The sequence below is a fragment of the Musa acuminata genome, chromosome BXJ2-9, assembly GCF_036884655.1.
Source record: "Musa acuminata AAA Group cultivar baxijiao chromosome BXJ2-9, Cavendish_Baxijiao_AAA, whole genome shotgun sequence".
In the NCBI taxonomy this organism is placed as follows: Eukaryota; Viridiplantae; Streptophyta; class Magnoliopsida; order Zingiberales; family Musaceae; genus Musa; species Musa acuminata.
Genome location: NC_088346.1, coordinates 42,591,468 through 42,614,839, shown reverse-complemented (window position 1 = coordinate 42,614,839; position 23,372 = coordinate 42,591,468). Strand labels below are relative to the sequence as shown.

Below are 23,372 nucleotides of genomic sequence, written 5' to 3'. Positions count from 1 at the left end.
CGCTTGTGGATGCGAGTCCTTGGCGCAGGGCTAGAATATGTTATCTAAAATCCCTTTTTGATATTCTTTGATCTGAATTTTAAAATATATTATTCTGAATGATTTAAAATATGACTAGAATATGTTGAAATTTTATGTGTTGAAAACATGATTTTTATTTGAATTTAGAAAGCTATTTCCTTGTGTTAAAAACTTATCTCCTAGTCCCTCTTTTAATGTCTTATGATTTCTAGTCAAATTGAGAATGTTATTTCTTTGTATTAAAACTTTTCTCTTCATCTATCTTTTAATGCATTATTATGTTTTCATATATGTTGTTAATGGGTATATGCTATGACTAGTCCATGGGCTAAGGCTGGATCAGTTTTATGTAATGCATGCTCAATCATGTATAATGCACATGACCAATTGATGGACTGGCTCAATCTAGCCCAATATTATTGTTGAACTTGAGCCCAAATATTGGTTGAATTAAACTATACTTGATTAGTCTAGATCAATTCAGGGTGATTCCGAATTGATTGACTTATTCAAGTTAGTTTAACCTAAATTGAACTTAATCTAGTCTAAATTATACTAGTCTAGGGTGGTTCCAGACCAGTTAAATAAGGATTAGAGATCAGTTCAGTTAGGCTCTAGTAAATCGAGTTCAATTGAATCGATTAAACTAGAGTTTAAGTCAATTGAGGGTTAATTTATATTATTTGATATTGATGATTTTTGAAAGAGACGTTTTAAATATGTTATTTCATCCTGAAATGGATATGACCAGTGTGAGATTATATTCCTGCCAAGAGCAGGTAGGGCGATTCCCTTCGGGGATTAACGGGCCGTCAGACGTGGCGGCTGGACGGTTCCTCCATCCGCTGTTGGGAGGAACGTGTCCCCACTTTGGCGGGTGTGGGACACCACTCCATCCGCTGTTGGGAGTGTGATATGAGTTTGCCTCCATCCGCTGTTGGGAGAACACAAACTCATCCCGTAGGATAAAGCCTCTCCATCCGCTGTTGGGGGAGTGCTCCTTCGGGTACTTGATATACGCCAATGGGATGATTGATTGAATTTTGATCATGTATTTATCTTGATTTGACTTTTGGGGTTCCTACTCAGCGTTGCTGAATTTTCTTTGTTTTTGATTTTCAGAGCAGCCTCCCTCTAGTACTAAATCGGATTCTAGTGGAGAGCGAACATTCCTCTATCGCTAGGTAGAGCCACTTGGATGACTCTTGAAGTTAACTTTTCTATTTGTAATTTGATGAATAAATGAATTGTAATAAATGGTTATAGATGATGAATAAAGTGATGTTTATTTATTTGGCCTGTGTGAAAATATATGAAAAAAAAAAAAAATTTCAGGATGTGACAATTTTTATGGTATCAGAGCATGGTCTAGGGCCTATAGGTGTATTAGGTCCCTTAATTGACTCTAACCGATGATTGTCTTTAACATATTATAGGAGTAATGGAGCCAATTCCAGAGATTAGTAGTCCTGTCACTCGGGGAGCTCATGGTCGCAATGCTATTGGTCTACGCACTCGGAGAGATGTTCAAACAAATAATAACTTGGAAGTTCCACGCATCGTAGAGCAAACCCAGTCCTCCCGTACACCTGTCACTAATTATGGGCCAGCTTCTCTGACTTCGCAGAATGCCCCTCATGCCCCAGCACCCGTCAATGCTCAAGATGACGTACACGGAGTCCTCAATGCTATTAGAGGATACTTTGAGCGTCAGGAGGAACGAGATGAAATTCCACGGGGTAGGAATAATACTTTAGATCACTTTAAGAGATTGGGACCACCAATTTTTGAGGGCAAGCCAGACCCAATCTTTGCTGAACGTTGGATTCGTCAAGTGGAAAAGACATTCGAAGCTATCGAATGTAGGGAAAATCAGAAAGTGCCTTTCGCTTCTTTCATTTTGGAAGGGAAGGCAGACACTTGGTGGACCTCAAAAAGGAGGATGTTAGAGGCTGGAGGTAATGTGGTAACTTGGGAACATTTTAAAGATGCATTTTATGAGCAGTTCTTTCCTGATTCAGTTCGCTTTGAGAAACAACAAGAGTTCCTTAGCATCCACCAAGGAAATAGAACTGTAATGGAATATGATCATCATTTCACTGAGTTGGCTCAGTTCTCTCCACATATTGCTTTTAATGAAAGTCAAAGAGCTCGCCATTTTGAGAGGGGACTTCGATCATCAATTAGAAAGTCTGTTGCAGTACTGATTTTACCAACATATGATGAAGTGTTAAATCGAGCTTTGGTAGTAGAGAAATTGGATAATGAATTACAACAAGCAAAGGATCGAAAGCGACCTTTTAGTGCTGCACCATTTACGTATGGGGGATCACATTCTGGACCCTCAAAGAAAGGAAATGGCAAACAGTTCGGGCATCAACAAGCAAGAGCTCCTAGCAATCAAGTTGTTATAAGATGTTATTTCTGTGGGAAGACAGATCATGTTTCCACCTCATGCCCCATGGGACAACGCGTATGTTTTTATTGTCAACAACCGGGGCACATGTCGAAGGATTGCCCACGGAAGCAATATCAACGCCGAGCTCCACCCCAAACAACTGGACAAACAGGCAAGAGTCTATGCACTGACTCATCAAGATGCTGAAGCCTCGGGATCTATTATTAAAGGTATCATCACACTCTGTGGTATGCCAGCATCTGTGCTTATTGATTCTGGTTTTACGCATTCTTTTATATCACCTTGTTTTGCTATGAAACTGCATAAGAATCGTGAGACAATGAATAATGCATTAATGGTAGTAACACCGGTTGGAAACTCTTTGATAGTTGATCAGATATATAGATACTGTGTTATTACTATTGAAAGTCACGATTTGCTAGTAGATCTTATTCTACTAGAATTTCAAGATTTCGACGCTATCTTGGGTATGGACTGGCTTTCCGCATACCATGCAAGTGTCGATTGTTTTCGGAAGACTATTACTTTCTCACCTCTAGATCAACCACATTTCAAGTTCATCGGGATTCAAGAAAAGTTCCCTTCTATTATTTCAGCCTTGAGTGCTACCCAACTATTACTAAAGGGATGTCAGGGATACTTGGCCTTTATTTCTGGAGAAGAAGCTAAGAAGCCAGTATTAAAGGACATCCCCATTGTACGGGATTTTCCAGATGTTTTTCCTGAAGATCTACTTGCACTGCCACCAAATAGACAGATTGAATTTACAATTGATCTTCTACCTGGTACTGCACCTATTTCTAAACCTCCATATAGAATGGCACCAATTGAGTTGGAGGAGTTAAAGAAACAGATCCAAGAGCTTTTGGACAAGGGTTTTATTCGACCTAGTGTATCACCTTGGGATGCCCCTGTCCTATTTGTGAAGAAGAAAGATGGATCTATGCGACTATGCATTGATTATAGACAACTCAACCAAGTGACCATAAAGAATAAATATCCTCTTCCTCGAATAGATGACCTGTTTGATCAACTTCAAGGTACTCAGGTATACTCAAAGATTGATTTGAGATCCGGGTATCATCAACTAAAGATAAGGGAAGGAGACATACAGAAAACTGCCTTTAGAACAAGATATGGTCATTATGAATTCTTAGTAATGCCTTTTGGACTCACAAATGCACCAGCTGCCTTCATGGATCTCATGAATAGAGTGTTCCACCCTTATCTCGATAAATTTGTAATTGTGTTTATTGATGATATCTTGATCTACTCCAAAAGCATAGCAGAGCATGAACACCATCTTAAGACAGTTCTGGAAGTCCTAAGGCGAGAGAAACTATATGCCAAGTTAAGTAAATGTAACTTTTGGCTCAATGAAATTATGTTTCTCGGTCATGTAATTTCGAGCATTGGCATATCTGTTGACCCTCACAAGATTGAAGCTGTGATAAAATGGAAGCAGCCTTCTAATGTTTCAGAGATTAGAAGCTTCTTGGGTTTGGCTGGATACTATAGAAGATTCGTAGAAGGCTTTTCAAAAATAGCAGCACCATTGACCAAGTTGACACAAAAGAACATAAAATTCATATGGGATGATAAATGTCAACAAAGTTTTCAAGAATTGAAGAAGAAATTAACCAGTGCTCCTATCTTGGTGATTCCTTCAGGGGGAGAAGGTTTTGTAGTGTATAGTGATGCCTCACTACAAGGGCTTGGTTGCATTCTAATGCAAAACGAGAGGGTAGTTGCTTATGCATCGAGGCAATTAAAGCCTCATGAAAAGAACTATCCTACTCATGACTTAGAGCTAGCAGCTATCATTTTTGCACTGAAAATTTGGAGGCATTATCTATATGGACAGACTTTCGAAATCTTCACAGATCATAAGAGTCTCAAATATATTTTCACACAGAAAGATTTAAATATGAGACAAAGAAGGTGGTTGGACTTTCTAAAGGATTATGATTTTAATATCAACTACCATCCTGGGAAAGCTAATGTAGTTGCCGATGCCTTAAGCAGAAATACCTACAGTCTTGTAGCCCATATGAATATTCAAAGGAATTCTATGATGACGGAGTTGGCAGACTTAAAACTTAAACTTTTATCGGAGACAAATAAAGGTTTTCTTGCGTGTCTGATGGCACAATCATATTTGGTGGAAAAGGTTAAAGAAAATCAGAAGGAAGATACATATCTTCAAATAATAGTTAAGGACATAGCTCAAGGATCTAGATCTGAATTCCTCCAAGCCGAAGATGGTTCTATTACATTCCACAATCGACTTTGTGTTCCCGAAAGCCATCCAGTAAAGATGCAATTATTAGAGGAGGCACATAGATCAAAATTTAATATCCATCCCGGGACTACTAAGATGTATCGAGATTTACGCCAAAACTATTGGTGGCGTGGTATGAAGAGAGATATAGCAGAGTTTGTTTCTAAATGTCTGATATGTCAACAGGTGAAGATAGAACATCGAGTACCTGCGGGAAAGTTGCAAAGGATTTCGATTCCTGAATGGAAGTGGGAGCAAGTCACTATGGATTTTGTGACAGGATTACCCAAGACTGTGAAAGGATATGATGGAATTTGGGTAATAGTAGACAGACTTACTAAATCTGCTCACTTCCTTCCTATTAACAAGAAGTATTCATTGGATAAACTAGCAAGCTTATATATTAAGGAAATCATTCGATATCATGGGGTGCCAGTTAGCATTATCTCAGATAGAGATCCAAGATTCACCTCTAAATTTTGGGGAAGTCTACAAAAATCTTTGGGCACGCAGTTAAAATTTAGTACAGCTTTTCACCCCCAAACTGATGGGCAATCTGAAAGGACAATACAAACTCTTGAAGATCTCTTAAGAGCATGTACTTTAGACTTTGGTGGGAGTTGGGATATGCACTTACATCTAATTGAGTTTTCTTATAATAATAGTTACCACTCTAGCATACAGATGGCTCCATTTGAAGCTCTTTATGGAAGAAAGTGCAGATCACTTGTATATTGGGATGAGGTGGGAGAACGGAAGCTTTTGGGGCCTCAATTAATTCAAAAAGATGCTGATAATATTCGAATTATACGCCAAAGATTATTAACAGCTCAAAGTCGCCAGAAAAGTTATGCAGATCGAAGGCGAAGAGATCTAGAGTTCGAAATTGGTGAGCACGTCTTCTTAAAGGTGTCGCCAACCAAGGGAGTTATGAGGTTTGGTCAAAGGGGAAAGTTAGCCCCAAGATTTATTGGCCCATTTGAGATCTTACAAAAGGTTGGGCCTGTAGCATACAGATTGGCATTGCCCCCGGCTTTGGCTAGCATCCATGATGTATTCCACGTGTCAATGCTTCGAAGATATATCAGGGATCCATCACATGTCATTTCTTACGAACCTCTACAACTACAAGATGATGCCACTTTTAGAGAACAACCAACCCAGATCTTGGAAAGGAAAGAACATGTTCTAAGGAACAAAATTATACCTTTGGTAAAGATTTGTTGGCAACACCATTCAGACCGAGAGGCAACATGGGAAAGAGAAGAAGATATGCGAGAGCAGTATCCTCATCTATTCTACTAAGGTAAGCTAAATTTGGGGACCAAATTTCCTATAGGAGGGGAGAAATGTAATCAAATCAAATATTTGAGATTGAGATTTAAATTTTGTTTTCCTTACTTGCCATCATAATTTAGGAAATCTTAATCTACTTCCTTGTTTGTTGATATGAATTAAGGAAATAACTATTAAGTATTCCAAATATGATGATATCATATTTGTTAGTATATTAAATGGAAATAATTTATATTAAATAAATACGAAAATTAAATTTTATTTCCCTTAATAGAGGCTCACCACCTCCTATTTAAAGGGGAGGGATTTCTCTCTTTCGTTCCTTACCTAGTCGAGCCTGACAACGGGAGGAACGAGGAGTTACACCCTGTTGACAAGAGAACGAGGAGTTACACCCTATTGACAAGAGGTAGGTTTTCCCTACCTTTCTTAAAAGTTTTAGCTTTTATTTTGATTCTTTAAATGTTGAAAGTTTTATAGTTTGAAAAATGTGTATCAATTCTTTAAATGTCAAATTTTTTTTGTATTAAAGTAATTAGTTAAAGTTTTCAAAATATTCTCTGACCCATGATTAAGGTTTTTATTGTAGAATTAAATATGTTAAAAAGGTATATGTTTTATATGATATATTTTCTGTATTACAGTTTATCTTTAATCTTATCTGGATTAAAATCTTGTTAGACTAGAATATGTTATCTAAAATCCCTTTTTGATATTCTTTGATCTGAATTTTAAAATATATTATTCTGAATGATTTAAAATATGACTAGAATATGTTGAAATTTTATGTGTTGAAAACATGATTTTTATTTGAATTTAGAAAGCTATTTCCTTGTGTTAAAAACTTATCTCCTAGTCCCTCTTTTAATGTCTTATGATTTCTAGTCAAATTGAGAATGTTATTTCTTTGTATTAAAACTTTTCTCTTCATCTATCTTTTAATGCATTATTATGTTTTCATATATGTTGTTAATGGGTATATGCTATGACTAGTCCATGGGCTAAGGCTGGATCAGTTTTATGTAATGCATGCTCAATCATGTATAATGCACATGACCAATTGATGGACTGGCTCAATCTAGCCCAATATTATTGTTGAACTTGAGCCCAAATATTGGTTGAATTAAACTATACTTGATTAGTCTAGATCAATTCAGGGTGATTCCGAATTGATTGACTTATTCAAGTTAGTTTAACCTAAATTGAACTTAATCTAGTCTAAATTATACTAGTCTAGGGTGGTTCCAGACCAGTTAAATAAGGATTAGAGATCAGTTCAGTTAGGCTCTAGTAAATCGAGTTCAATTGAATCGATTAAACTAGAGTTCAAGTCAATTGAGGGTTAATTTATATTATTTGATATTGATGATTTTTGAAAGAGACGTTTTAAATATGTTATTTCATCCCGAAATGGATATGACCAGTGTGAGATTATATTCCTGCCAAGAGCAGGTAGGGCGATTCCCTTCGGGGATTAGCGGGCCGTCAGACGTGGCGGCTGGACGGTTCCTCCATCCGCTGTTGGGAGGAACGTGTCCCCACTTTGGCGGGTGTGGGACACCACTCCATCCGCTGTTGGGAGTGTGATATGAGTTTGCCTCCATCCGCTGTTGGGAGAACACAAACTCATCCCGTAGGATAAAGCCTCTCCATCCGCTGTTGGGGGAGTGCTCCTTCGGGTACTTGATATACGCCAATGGGATGATTGATTGAATTTTGGTCATGTATTTATCTTGATTTGACTTTTGGGGTTCCTACTCAGCGTTGCTGAATTTTCTTTGTTTTTGATTTTCAGAGCAGCCTCCCTCTAGTACTAAATCGGATTCTAGTGGAGAGCGAACATTCCTCTATCGCTAGGTAGAGCCACTTGGATGACTCTTGAAGTTAACTTTTCTATTTGTAATTTGATGAATAAATGAATTGTAATAAATGGTTATAGATGATGAATAAAGTGATGTTTATTTATTTGGCCTGTGTGAAAATATATGAAAAAAAAAAAAAAATTTCAGGATGTGACAATAGGTTGTTTGTCTACCTAATAGCATAATCAATATTCATCCACCCTAAGTGGAGGAGAACCCTCTCCTTCCATATCTTATAGTTATCACCACTAAGTTCGAGAATATCACATCGAATATCAAAGAAATTAATAGTTTGAGAAACTGCATAAAATCAAACATGCTTATGTCAAAATTTGATGCTTAATAATCTAAATTGTATGTTTTACCAATGTGAAACATGCCAAACAAAAATATAAATCTCATGACATAAAAATTATCTCTGGGCTAAACTCTTAATTTAAATATATTCAAATGGTTTTTATGGTAAACTATCAAATTATATTCCAATTCATAATCCCTATAGGTAAATTATGAAAATAATATGATCTTTTATCCTGATTAATTATATTAAATATAATAAAGATCCTGTGAGATAATAATTATTATATAAAATATAATCAGTTACAATATGATATCTAATTACTTATGTGATCCTTATTTTAATTTTATATATAATTTTAATTAATTAAGGATGGCTAATTCTTAATATACATTATGATGGTTAATTCTTAATTAATTAAGATTATATGGATCACTAGACATTTTAGACATATAAAATTAACTCATAAGCATGATTAGATATAATCAAATATGCATACGAGTATTTTATTATCTAAAATTATTGAAAATGTTATATCCTCATAATTTTCAATATATCAAGAAGTTTCAAAAAGAGACCAAAATCAAATCATTTTCATGGCATAAAAATGAAAGCTCTTTCATATCGAGGTTAATCGGCAAATGTAAGAAATCTTTAATACCAACTTGTGTTTCTAAATTATTATGACCGGAAATAAAATAGTGTACCTTCAGCCATTATCGTCAAGAATTTCTGCAGTGATTTCTTCTTGAACTTTGGTACTTCTCGGCTTAAAACTCTCGCTTTAAATGATATAGAAAATCATTTTGACTTCAAAAAAATATTGAGCCCAGGAACCAAAATTCTTATTTATATAAATGTTCTCAACATTTATTATCACCAACTCATAACGTTGAAGAATTAATTCAAATTTATAACGTTCGGACCATAATGAAAAATTTAATGATATTAAATATTTAATAATAATAGTTATATTTAGAATTAAAAAATTAAAATATTTAAAACACAATAAATGAAGAAATTGATTATAATGAATTATGAATCTTAATGAGAACGGTTACATTATTATTAAATATGATATTTAATAATAACGATTACACGATAAATATTATGATATGATTAGAATGAATTCTACGTTATTAAGAAAATTTTTAAAAGCAATAATCTAATATGAGTATGTTTTAAATATTTTTATACATAAATTGTAAAGTGTAAACAGTGAAGAATGAATGCTACCACTGCAGTCTTATATCAGTGTACACATCCAATGAATATAGCATCTGAAGCAAATTACTCAAGCATGTAGTATGCATGCTAATGTTGACTGGTGCAAAACTGGCTCTTTCTGACATTGAAATCCCACAAGCCAAAAAGGAGAGCAGTGAGTGGCCAAATCCCCAAGCATTAATGAGTGATCCATTCATTGCATTTCTTCATTTAAAGATGGATACAAAACTGGACACAAAACTAAGGAATGAACATTACAATCTTACACTGACACCTAACAATGATAGATGAATATCCATTGCAACAAAAGTGTACAGAACTGGACATTGCAATCTTACACAAAACCTAAAAATGATAGGGACAGTGAACTGGACACAAAACTTAGGAATGCAGCAGCACAACCCAATCTACTTAAAGCACATTACATTTAAAAGCTCCTTGATTGATGATACAATCACATATGCCTTTTTATTTAGACCAAGTGTACAAATAAGGTAAATTGCAATCCAAAAAAATAATCGGAGCTTCCCAATATAATTTCTCCCTCGATGTACTCCTTGGCCAACTCGACTTCATGCACTTTTACTCTTCACAGCAAATTTGGAATTACTCTATTTGCTCCTTTACATATAGGTGGACCAATTCGATTAAAGAATCAATATCCTACTGTTACTGTTACACCGAAAACAAGGATGTTTGTCAAGATAAATTAATTGTTGAACCAACAAAGATGAAATCGTTAGAAGATAAAATCATTAGAATGACTGGAGAAATTTGTTGTAGAAGTCGCATGTACAATCTAACATTACCTCTCAGGGTTAGGGTTATGCTCCATCCAAGAATTTCTCATCACAAATCACATACCACAATAGCATCATCCATACATATTCAAACTTAAGCTAGAACTGTGACTTGATATTAATATTCACAATACTGCTAAAACTCTGACTTGTGAAGAGCTTTTACTGCAAACCCTACGTGACTGATTTAGGGTTAAAAAAAAAAAAAAAGTCAGATGCGGGGCCACCCTAAGTCTACCATTGAATTAACTGATTAAATTATCATTTTGTCATTCGTAAATTACTAATTAAGTATGTGATATCAGATGCAATAGATAATATTATAAAAAAATAAAATAAATTATTTTAATTTCATAATCATAGAGAGCCTAATATAACTTTTAAGAGTACAAGCTCTACGATGTTACAAGGGTTCAAATATAAGAGATAATCTATAATTAACGTTTAAGAAAAGGATTAAATAATAAAAAAAGATTGTTGATTACTTTGAAAAAAAATTTCATTTGATTTTTTTTTTCTAACGATCTAAGTATCCTTTGTCACCTCGGTGGGTATTATCAATCGTCACTCCTACCCGATGTGATCACCTTTATCTCGTCACTCCCCTATTTCATATTTATCTTTGCCTCCACTCTCGACCCCTTACGTCTCTATACTTCTTTTTATATTCTCGTCACTCGACTCAACTCTATTCTTTCGAAGGAAGGAGTTTCGTCCCTTTCCCTCTTACGAAGGCTTCATATTTCTTCCAAAGCATGTCGCTAGGAATAGAGATGAAGGGGTTATGGGTAAGGAAGAGAATGCCACTCATCTTAGGGGTTGAGTTTGGTGGGAAGGACATAGAGGAGAGGGCAAGAGGAAGGGTGTCGAGTCGATCGACGAGGTCACATAGGTGACCACAATAGAGATAGAGGCAATGGTTGATAATATCCACTTGAAGGAAGAGATGACAAAAGACATATAGGGCATCAAAGAAAAAAGAGCACCATATAAAAAAATAAAAATTAAGAATACCTTTCAAAAATTCCAAAAGAATGGTATATAGACTATTAGAGCAAAATGGGGCATATAGGTTATTAGAGTAAAAAAGAGGCATATATGGTATCATAGTAAAAAAGAGGTAAATAAAAAAAATAAAAATTAAGGGCAACTTTCAAAAAATCTCAAAATAAAATAAGGGTGCCTAATAAAGATAGCACTATCTTAAAAAAAAAAAAAATCTAACTAGATTATTTATTTGATTGGCCAATACAATTTTATCCTTTCAAGATAGATCTAAAAGGCATGTTAATAAATAAAGAGAAGCTCTAGCACTTATAAGATATTAATTTATTTATTTCTCAAATAAAATGGGACTAAATATGCTTATCAATTAAAATTTTCATATGGTTTATAATTATGTTTAGTCTCACATTTGAGAAGCAAAAAAATTAAGGTCTTATAAGCACTAGAGTCACCCTCTATGTTTTTTGAGGCTCACTACTAAATCCTAAACCCTGAAGGGATCAAATAATATGGATTTATCTAAATGCATAATTCATCTTGAACTATCGTGCCTTGACTCTTCCTAACGGGGGCATCAATTGAAGAGCGCTAGAGTCACTAATTCAAGTAGATTTTATAATAATTATTAAGGATATTATAAGAAGATGAATCTTGATCACCAATGTTATAAAAATATAACCTTACAAGTATATTCACTTTATATAATCTATGGTTGTTAAGTCCATTTATTTGATATTGATCCCTTATGTAAGATTTTTTTTTTCAGTTAAAAATATATTTCAACATGGTTGTTCGTTTGTAAAGATATATGTAAGTATGGTATCGATGAGGATGGAGGATATTTTTTATTACTCATATGGGTATGTGATGAGGATGGGTCTCCACCCATTCTCATACTCATCTTTATCTCGTTTATATTATTATATTATATATAATATATATTTATTAATAATAATATAAATAAAAAATATATTTGATTATTGAATCCAATACTTATAATTCAAACATTTCAACATTAACCACAAAACTAATTATATATGTATAATTTTTTAATATATTTAAATTTTATAAAAAATAATAGGAAAAATAAAATAATATATTTCATCAAAAAATTAAGATTTATTATGTGATGAAATGTATGTACTGTATGAACTTTAATTTGAGTAAAAATACTTTAATTTTTATTTATTTAATATTAGTTCTTAAATTTTTGCTTATATAATTAATTAATATTTAAGAGCAAATTGGAAACATGAAACATCCTTTGAAGAGGATAAAGATTATTATAAGGTAATTAATAGATATTTTAGTTTAAATAGAATTATTTACTTTTAAGATTTTATTACTAGATACTTTATATGTTTTCTTATTTATATATGATCCGTATGTGAGCATGAAAATTAAAAAGCAGAATTAATGAAAAAATTATTAACTTATGGATTTACTTGGATATATTTGTATTTATTTATTTGTGGTTATATTTGGAAATATTTATATTTGAATATTATTGTGACGTGTGAACTTTGTAAATATTATTATTATTATTATTATTATTATTATTATTATTATTATTATTTATAATTTTTAGTAATAATAATAATAATAATAATAATAATAATAATAAATTTATTTTTTAAAATAAAATGACGAATACATGAGTTCTTTGCCTCTATGAAAATTTTCATCATTACCTCTGTTTTATCTAAACGAGGAATAAGATAAAAATGGAAGATAAAAAAGATGAGACGAATGAAAGAAACATTCCCCCTACTTCCTTTTGTTCTATTGACATCCATACTCTTTAGTTTGTAATATAAGAGAGAATAAGATTTTAAGTATCTAAAAACTCTTATGTAAAAATATAGGTAAATAACGTATATTTCCTCAAATTAAATCTTATTGGTTTGAGATTCGTCCAACTTTTGTTATCATGTTTGTTTAGTGACTTCATGATTGTGATGGGTCAAAATAATAGCGACATTATCCATGGCAATGTTCATCCCATTTGTCAATTATTATTTCATTATAACGCTGAGTTAACCCTTCTTTAACGATTTTTAAGTGATATTATATGAGCGATATGAAATCCAAGAAACATGTCATATCTGCGATCCAAGCGCTCAGTGGCTCAGCTCCTCTCCCGCAAATCTCACCGTCCATAGTCCCATCTGCAATGCACTCATCTCAAAGCGCAGGGATGCGCTCTTTCTTGCCCATCAAGTATACCCACGCCGAGGCAGGATTAATAGGGCCGCCGTCGACCGCAGAACCAAAACGAAGCGAGAGAGAGAGAGAGAGAGAGAGAGAGAGAGAAAGCGAGCGAGCCGAAGCAAAGAGTGGAGAAGGCAAGGATGTCGTCGAAATCGGTGATCGAGCACGAGGTGGTGGCGAACCACGACGCCCTCCGCTTCGGGTTGCACGCCGTCAAGGGCGACGTTGTCGGATCCCATCCCCTCCAATCCCTTCGCGAATCCGTAACCCACCCTTCCCGATCCCATCCTTCTGCCGTTTTCGTTTGATTTCGTTGTTTTGGCTTCCGATCGTCCGGGTTTCTACTGGTTTCTCGAACTTTAACCTTATGCTGACCCTAACCCTAATCCTTATTTCGTTGTCGTTGGTGTGTCTTTGGGTCTGATCTCGACCAGACGGGTAAAATTTGGGAGGAGAAGAAGCGGATGGGGTTGGACCTTACCTACGGAACGGCTTTCAATCTGAGGAGAGATCTCGATGCCCAAATTCTCTCCAGGTATGTATTATTTTCTCAGCAAAATCACAGTCACGATGTGCAATGTCGCAACAGCCACTGATTATGAATGTCATATTGGTACTGACTATTTGATCTAGTTATTAAAAGCTCAGAGTAGCGAGTTGTATTCTATGCTTTCTCCTGCACTTGTTCAGGCTTCTAATGGTGGTCTGCTGTATATTATCTAAGGGGGTCTTACTTGATCGAGTGAAATGTACTGAATCGAGAGAAAAATAGCGCATATTTATGGTTGAAGTTTTCGTCGTATAGTTGTAGCAAGGCTGATCAGAAACATAAGCATGGGGATGGGTTTGTATGGCGGTGAAATTGTAGGTGAAAAAGTTTGTATAATATTGTTTCTCCGTCTATTTTTTATTTGAATCAGAACGTTTTAGTGAGTGGAAATATGCTCTGAGCTTGTCTCATCTTTATATATATGACAAATATGAACCAAAGAAGAGAGGCCCATCTGGGGTGGGTTACCTTGAAGGTCCAAGCATCTCTAGTTCCTTCTCTGACTGAGTTCAGCTTTCCCAAATCTTTCCTCTTGCATATTGAAGTGTTTGTATGAAGGTGGTTGACTGGCTGATAAGTTCATATTCTGATGTAGTTGGTTACTTTGTTGTCTTATACTTGTTTGGCCCATACATCTGTTTTTTTCTTTTTTTTTTTGTGATATTCAAAAACCTTTTCATATATATCGGCCTCTCATTTAGATCTGGTAAGTGGGTTAGGTTGTTTCCCCCATTAACTTATATATATGATATGGGTCAACAGGGAGAACGTAAGATCTGGCATTGGCTATTAACTGGTCCTTGTTGTCTAGGGTTGCCTTTAGGTAATATCATTATCTACCAGCATATTTCACATTTCGCTGATGCAGCTCCTTAATGGTTTAAGGATAAATATTCTTTATTTGAATATAGATGACCTACACATAAGATTGAAATACAATGAAAGAGTATATTAAGTTTATATAGGGGGTGTAACTTGACCATGCAAACCATAAGTTTTCCCAAATTTGGGCAGGTTGTGTCGGAGCATGGACTCAGGCTTAAAAATCTTAAGACAACCTGAATTTGGATTAAACATGTATTTAGTTGTCAAGCATCTTGAATAGCTTCAGGTGGTTCATAATTTTAAAATATGCAAAAAATTTAAACATTTATTTTTGAAGTATTAATTTCTGTTTAGACCATTTGTGAGGTAGACATAGGATTGGTAAATCTTATATGAAAATTTTGGTTTGCATTTTTTGTATGGACTTTTATTCTAAGTCAAGCTAAGAAATGACATGAGGGTTTTATCAAGAAGCTATTTGCCAATAACAAAGTGCTGGAAATACCAAGGAGCTAGGAAGAAATTTAGAAGTGAAGAAAAGATAAATGGTGTTCTGATATCACATATTTAATGCAATAATTGCAAGTTCACACCTAAAACCAAGTGTATATCTTGTCTAATGCTTATGATTTGGTCAACATCTAGAAGCCATTGGAGGTACTCTGAGAGTGTGCACCTATATTTCTTAGTGTCCAATCTTTGTTTGTTAGGAAATGACTGAACAATGTGTTTAAGATCAATGGGGTAAGAATCTGATGAGTATTAATTTCTGATATGTGAGGCTGACCTAGCATGTAATATCTGAGATACTAATGTGACTTCTTTTATCTAGTATAACTCTTTATGTTCCTAATAGGATTGCATTATCATTTGCAGATTCCAAAGACCTCCTGGAGCATTGCCCTCTTCCATGCTAGGATTTGAGGCTCTCACTGGTGGCTTGGATGATTTTGCTTTTGAAGATTACCTTAACTGTATGTGTTTTTTCTTCTTTTACAAGTTTTATCTCTTTCAATTTCTCAAATTTAGTCTCTGAGAAGTTTTTGCATATGTCTAGCATTCCTTGCATATTGTTTTTGTAAGGGATATAATGCTATCTTTGTATCACAATTGTGGAATTTTATGATATTTTGTTGACTATCCTAGTTTGCTCCTCACTATTTCTGCTGATAAATCAATATCTTCATTTAGGATTGTTCTATGTTTTCATTTAGCATGTGACAATTATAGTCCATGGTGAAGAGCTAAGCATGCTGACACATGTATGCACAATGCACCCTGCTTTCTCAGGAAAGAGGACCCTATGTAATGAGTCTGAGATCATTATCAATATGGATTTCCAAGTATCAATGGCTCTTATGTACCTTCATATATGGCAGGGCAATGCATAATTTTCATCTAATTTGCTGCTTGTAGTTTTGGACAAATGGGTTAGCAGATTGTTGGCAATTCTCGTGAGCCTTAGATTTAGAGTGTTGAGTGAAGTGTGGCTTTTTGACCAACTTACTGGTAGTGCTATCTTCCAGTACAACTAGAAGAACTGGTTATGGTTATTATGATGCTTTACTTAAATGAGTCTGTCACAGTTTATAATTTTTTTTTTCTTTTTTCTTTTTCCATTATTGTTTTTGAATTTACATGCTGTGTTGTTGTCTAATATTTTTTTCTCTTTTCGGATTTGCAGTGCCACAGGACTCGGAAACATTCAAGCCACTGGACATGCATCACGGGATGGAAGTTCGCCTTGGCATATCAAAAGGACCTGTTTGTCCAAGTTTCATCTGAAGTTATTGTTCTATGTTGGGTGACACTGGCAACATTTGCTTCATGAAACATGTTATGAGACGTCATTTGATATTTTGAACTTGTTCGACAGTGACATTGAGATTTATCTAAATGTACTTGAACAAGTGAAATGATGAATCAGGACTTCTTGCGCTTGCATTAGTATATATGAAAAGCTGAGAGATTCATATGTAGAAACTTACTGGACGAGTACACAAAATGTAGATTGATTAATGGCCATGAGCAGCTACTTGGGATGAAACACTCTAGCTAAGTTAGTGCTGACTCTCGACAGTTCGTTGCAGGGAGCTTTGAGCCTATGTGAAACGGCTGCATGGTTAGTGTCTGGGCTCTGCTATATAACTCATTTTTTCTTTCTATGAATGGAGAAATACGTGACCTTAATTATGGTTGTCGTTGAAGGATTTCCTCTCGACAAGTACAAGCCAAAATCACTCATTACCAAGTCTCCAAAGCTTCTTGTAATCTGTACATGGCTTCCAAAGCTCAACACATTTGGCATACTACGTTCTCTATAGGATTCATCGTTGCCTTCCAACAGTTTCTGGCACTTTCTACACTAAAAAATGTTCTTGTCTGTTCTAATGGATCTAATGTCTAACTAGCGTGGCTTCTCCTTTATCAGGCCACGATCCTCTCTTCACACACAAACGAGAGCGAGAGAGAGAGAGAGAGAGAGAGTCCCAAAGCAGTAATGGAGGTGGTGAACAACGAGTTTGAGGTGGGCGAATGCAAGGGCCAAAAGCTCGTTGACGGAGAGCAGATGCCGCTGGTGCTCCGCCCAGCCGAAGCCCAAAAGCGAGGCCTATGCTCACTGGTGGCAACGCTCAAGGCCAACAAGGAGTGGTTCGAGGAGAAGCTGCTGCAGCACAGCGCCGTCCTCTTCAGGGGATTCGACGTGCGCGACGCCGAGGGCTTCAACGAGATCGTCGATGCCTTCGGGTGGGACGACATTCGCTATGTCGGCCCTGCGCCAAGGACTCACATCCACAAGCGCGTGTGGACCGCCAACGAAGGACCCCTGTCCGAATTCATATACTACCACCATGAGATGGTTCTGGTGAGCTCGAAGCCCCATGCTTCCTTGTTCGATCGATGAAGTGATCAGATATATGTACCTTTTACTGATATGTGATGGTCAGATCAACGAATTCCCCACCAAGGTGATCCTTTTCTGCCAAGTGCCGCCGCCGGAGGGCGGTGAGACGCCCTTCGTGCCGAGCTTTCGAGTCACGGAGAGAATGCTTGAGGAGTACCCCGACAACGTGAGGGAGATGGAGGAGAAGGGACTGCGATACACCTTCACTGCCGTCAGCAAGAACGACACCACCTCCATGAGGGGAAGAGGATGGGAGGAGGCCTTCGGCACATCCGATCCGGTCGAAGCAGAGCGAAGGTACCATCATCCATCTCGTCCTCCACAGCAGAAGCATGTAGTTCTAATGAATGGAGTCAACGGTGCAGGGCCAGGGCACTGGGAATGAACATCGAGTGGCTCCCAAACGGCGGGGCGACGACCATCTTGGGGCCGCGGCCCTTGACTCGGGTCTTCCCGGGGAGGAAGGCAAGGCGCATGTGGTTCAACACCGTCGTCGGCATGCATGGCAAGGAGACCAGCTCGGCGACCATGGCGGACGGGTCGGAGATACCCGAACACGTCGTGAAGAGGTGCGGCGAGATCATCGAGGAGGAGAGCGTGCAGTTCAAGTGGGAGGAAGGGGACGTGCTCTTCTTGGATAATCTGGCCTTGCTCCATGGGAGGCGGCCTTCGCTGCCGCCGAGGAAAGTCCTCGTTGCCACCTGCAAGTGAACTGGTCCTTCCAATAGCCAACAATAAAAGATCAACTGTGTTAAGCATCAACTCTAATATAAATATAAATATAAATAAATATAAATAAATAAATAAATATATATATATATATATATATATATATATATATATTTATATATGTATGTATGTATGTATGTATGTATATATATGTATGTATGTATATATGTATGTGTGTGTGTGTTTGTGTGTGTGTTTAAGAAGTATTCATGACATCAATTTGTCATATATTCTGTATCTTATGATGGATGCAATATCATATGCTTTACCGTGACTTGAGTTGGACCTATAAAAGGTTGTTTTTATGAATTGGATCGACTTATATTAACATGCATCAATCAATCCTCTTTAAGATAGTATAGAATCTTCTATAAAATAAATACCAATATAGTTTTCTTCTTAAATACCGAGAATTGGAGGCCAATATGCATTGAAATATTGAGAAATTAAAAAAATAAACAAAATTATTTACTCATTTTCTAATTAATGAATTAAAAAACCCAAAAATGGCAGGCATGCTAATTTGCATGGGTTGACTCGGACCCTAACGTTTCCCGGTTCTCGAGCGCGTTTGCTGCGCCGCGCCCAAAACCCCAGCCGTCACCCCCATTTCAAGCTGTAGGGTTTATCGCACCACAAGAAGAAGAGGGCAGCTCACACCACCCTCAGATGGCTGCTTCCTCCTCTTCCTTCTCCGCCTTTGCCTCCCTCTCCAAGCGCCTAATCTGTCGCGGTCCTCCACTCTGCCGCCAGATCCTTCTCCCCTCTGCCTCCCGCTTCTCCTCCCCCGACGAGTCTGACTCCACGTCCGAAGGTGGCACCCCTCGCTCGGAAGAGACCACTCCCCCTTCCCCCTCATCCGGCGCCGCTGATGCCACAGCTGCCTCCGAGGCTCCCCAGCGGCGTGCCCCCTTCCAACGCCCCCTCGAAAGCGGCCTCGACCAAGGTGTTTACAAGGTAAAATTTCACGGCGAACCCTATTGATAACCGACGGGCTTTGTTTTGATCGGGAGATCTGTCTGTCCCGAAGGCGGTCGTTGTCGGGAAGGTGGGGCAGCAACCGGTGCAAAAATATCTGAGGAGCGGGCGCGCCGTGGTGCTCTTCTCGCTGGGTACCGGAGGGATCCGGAACAATCGCCGGCCCCTTGAGAATGAGGAGCCGAGAGAGTACGCCGAGCTGTGCGCCGTGCAGTGACACAGGGTTTGTGTGTACTCTGATCGGCTCAGCGGCCTCGCCCTTAAGCACGTCAAGCCTGGGTAAGTTGTCTGATAATATAGCTGAGAACGATGTCGATAATGTCATTCGTTCTATATGGCTTTGCAATTGAATCAATTGATTTTATCTGCAATACTGCTGACCCAAGTTTCTTGTATGCCTTTGTTAACTTGGTTCTCACATCATGATCCCATAATCATGCAATTATTGAGAACTTATTCTATTCACAGTTGGTGAACTTATGATCTTGATTTAGGTGAATTTATTCTATTCATAATTAGGCGATTAATGCTAACTCAGGAAGTTCGGACCGAAAAATGCCAAATGTTCTAAGCCTTTCACATGTAAACAGTTGTAGATGATGTTTACAAGGGTGATGAATCATTGAAGTTTCTTTGGTTTTTTTAGTCATTCTGTGCGATAAGCACATTAAATGTGGTCGAGAGGTATGTCGTTATACCAGTGTCACAAGTTCATCCTGGAAATCATATATGAATGAGCCTAACTAATGAATATGTTCCTTTCTTTGTTGCTACCAGAGGTTTCTTTGATATCTCAATCTACTAATTATTTAATTATATTGATTACTATTTAGCTGAAGCAAACGAATGTTCAGATATGTTCTCATCTAAATTTACTAAAGAATCATATGCCAACAACCTAAGTTGCTTTATGTAGGAACCGTTGGATTCTGATTCTGCAAAAAATATAGATTAAGAACTTATTTACTAGAAATATATTGTCTGATTCTTGAGCAAATTCTGTTCTATTGAGCCATCAGCTTCAGTGAGGTAGTCTGCCTATATGTCAAGGAACTTCTTGAAATCCTAAAGGACCACATATAGATTGCTAAGCTATTTGTTCATGAAAGCAAGTTCATCAACTTAAATGAACTACGGTAAGTTCATCATCATGAGGAGTTCCACGGAATTTGTGCTATTGAGTAAACAAATCAAAAGGATATATGCTTTTTCTCGTCCAAAGTTCATACTTGGAAATGGGACCACTTGAATGTGTGCACATCCTACATCTATGTTAACTTATATGGACGATGTTTATACCATTAACATGACCTTTAGACATATTGAGTATTGATTTGCCATGATGTTAACAAATTTCTTAATTATATATATATATATATATATATATATATATACATATATTAAGTAATTTTGTGAATGACAATCATCTATGTGATTGAGAATTGTTAATTGTGATGTGAGATGTGTCTAATTAAATTGATTGTATGTTCTTGCATTTTATATTTTTCAAAGGAAAAATATATGAGTGTCAATGGTAAACACTTGCTACTTCCTTTATTACAGGGCGATTTTGTATTTCGAGGGCAACCTGGAGACTAAAGTTTTCAGTGACCCAATTTCTGGACTTGTTAGGCGCATAAGGGAAGTTGCTCTCCGTGCAGATGGTATTTCTCTTTCCTTAATTTTTTGCTTTTCAAAGTTTGAAAGCTTTCCAGTCATCTTTAGCCTTCAAGTATACTAATTCAGAAAAAGATAGTAGAGAACTGATGACCCAATGAGGAAGGGGCATGCTTATTGAGTTACAATTAGTTATCTTGCATTTTGTAGTATAGGACTTTGGCTTCTAGTGAGAACCCAAATATTTGTCAATAGATCAATTTGAAAGCAACCGGTCACAGTGAAAGCTTGGGTGAATTTTAATACCCCAGATCGAAACTACATGTTGAACAGTTAATAGTTTTAGGGCCTTGATAAAAATGCAACAATTTAATTTATTTATTTAATTGCTGCACAAGTCAAAATGCTGAATAAAATCTTATTTGACTCAAAACTTGAGAACCGATAGATCCTAAGGTCTTTGACCAAAATTCTGATATAATGTAAAACATAATATTAAAGCTTTTATTTAGAAATCAGTAAATAATTAAATTATATTTTAGTATAAGTTCTTCAAAGTTACAGTCAGATTCATTGGGCTTTTGAGAGTAGAATGCCTATAGTGCCCTTGAAAAGAAGCCATATGAATAAAGAACTAATGAATGTAGATGGATTTTTATCCATGATCAACATACTTCAAATGGATTGAAATTTCCACAGGTCGTCTTGTGTTTCTTGGCGACGTAACCAAGGCTGCTGAAACCGAGCAAGGAGGGCTCAGAAGCGTTGGCTAAGAACAATCATCCAGTTTTCCAAGGTGAAATAAAGCACAGTACGACTTCATTTCTTTAACCCGTATCACAACTTCAGTACTGTGATGAAATGAATTGGAGTATGGATGTCAATAGAATTGGAGGAGGTGAGGGGAATGCTTCTTCCGTTACTTTTATCTTTTATCTTCTATCTTCATCTTATTCCTCGTTTAGATAAAATAGAAGTAGTGACAAAAATTTTCATAAGGTAAAGAACTCACACATTTGCCATTTTAGTTTAGAAAATAAAAATATTATTATTATTAATAAAAATTATAAATAATAATAATAATAATAATAATAATAATATTCACAAAGTTCATATGTCACAATAATATTCAAATATAAATATTTCCAAATATAACCATAAATAAATAAATATAAATATATCCAAGTAAATCCATAAGTTAATAATTTTTTCATTAATTCTGCTTTTTAATTTTCATGCTCACGTACGGATCATATATAAATAAGAAAACATATAAAGTATCTGGTAATAAAATCTTAAAAGTAAATAATTCTATTTAAACTAAAATATCTATTAATTATCTTATAATAATCTTTATCCTCTTCAAAGGATGTTAGACGTTTCCAATTTGCTCTTAAATATTAATTAATTATATAAGCAAAAAATTAAGAACTAATATTAAATAGATAAAAATTAAAGTATTTTTACTCAAATTAAAGTTCATACCGTACATACATTTCATCACATAATAAATCTTAATTTTTGATGAAATATATTATTTTATTTTTCTATTATTTTTTTATAAAATTTAAATATATTAAAAACAATTATTTATATATATATATATAATTGATTTTGTGGTTAATGTTGAAATGTTTGAATTATAGGTATTGGATTCAATAATCAAATATTTTTTATTTATATTATTATTAATATATATTATATATAATATAATAATATAAACGAGATAAAGATGAGTATGAGAAAGAGTGGGAACCCATCATCATCACATAACCATATGAGTAATAAAATATATCCTCCATCCTCATCGATACCCATACTCGTATATATCTTTACAAACTAGCAACCATGTTCAAATATATTTTTAACCAAAAAATATATATATTTTTAACCATAAGAGATCAATATCAAATAAATAGACTTAACAACCATAGGTTATATAAAGTGAATATACTTGTAAGATTATATTTTTATAACCTTGGTGATCAAGATTGATCCTCTTATAATATCCTTAATAATAATTAGAAAATCTATTTGAATTAGAAGAGAGGAGGCACAAGAGTTCAAGATGAATTATGCATTTGGATAAATCCATATTATTTGATCCATTCAGGGTTTAGGATTTAGTAGTGAGCCTCAAAAAGTATATATTAGGAAAGAGGGTGACTCCAATGCTTACAATATCTTAATATTTTTGCTCCTCAAATAATGTGAAACTAAACATAATTATAAATCATATAAAAATTTTAATTGATAAGCATATTTAATCTCATTTTATTTGAGAAATAAGAGAGTCAATATCTTATAAGTGCTAGAGACACTCTTTATTTATTAACGTGCCTTTTAGA

General features: G+C 35.6%; 2 protein-coding genes and 1 pseudogene across 2 annotated transcripts; all 3 read left to right on the top strand.

The window, feature by feature from the left end:
• The first annotated feature begins 13,455 nt into the window (after positions 1–13,455).
• LOC135623469 (cyclin-B1-2-like) lies at positions 13,456–16,742 on the top strand. The gene is made up of 4 exons (XM_065126473.1): positions 13,456–13,683; positions 13,855–13,955; positions 15,672–15,769; positions 16,480–16,742. Exons 1-4 carry the CDS (start codon positions 13,561–13,563, stop codon positions 16,578–16,580), a joined length of 423 nt encoding a protein of 140 aa, XP_064982545.1. The 5' UTR covers positions 13,456–13,560; the 3' UTR covers positions 16,581–16,742.
• A 142-nt stretch (positions 16,743–16,884) lies between these two features.
• LOC135623468 (clavaminate synthase-like protein At3g21360) lies at positions 16,885–18,462 on the top strand. The gene is made up of 3 exons (XM_065126472.1): positions 16,885–17,661; positions 17,744–17,997; positions 18,066–18,462. Exons 1-3 carry the CDS (start codon positions 17,296–17,298, stop codon positions 18,409–18,411), a joined length of 966 nt encoding a protein of 321 aa, XP_064982544.1. The 5' UTR covers positions 16,885–17,295; the 3' UTR covers positions 18,412–18,462.
• Positions 18,463–18,986: 524 nt separating this feature from the next.
• On the top strand, positions 18,987–21,977 carry LOC135621975 (uncharacterized; annotated as a pseudogene).
• Positions 21,978–23,372: the final 1,395 nt, after the last annotated feature.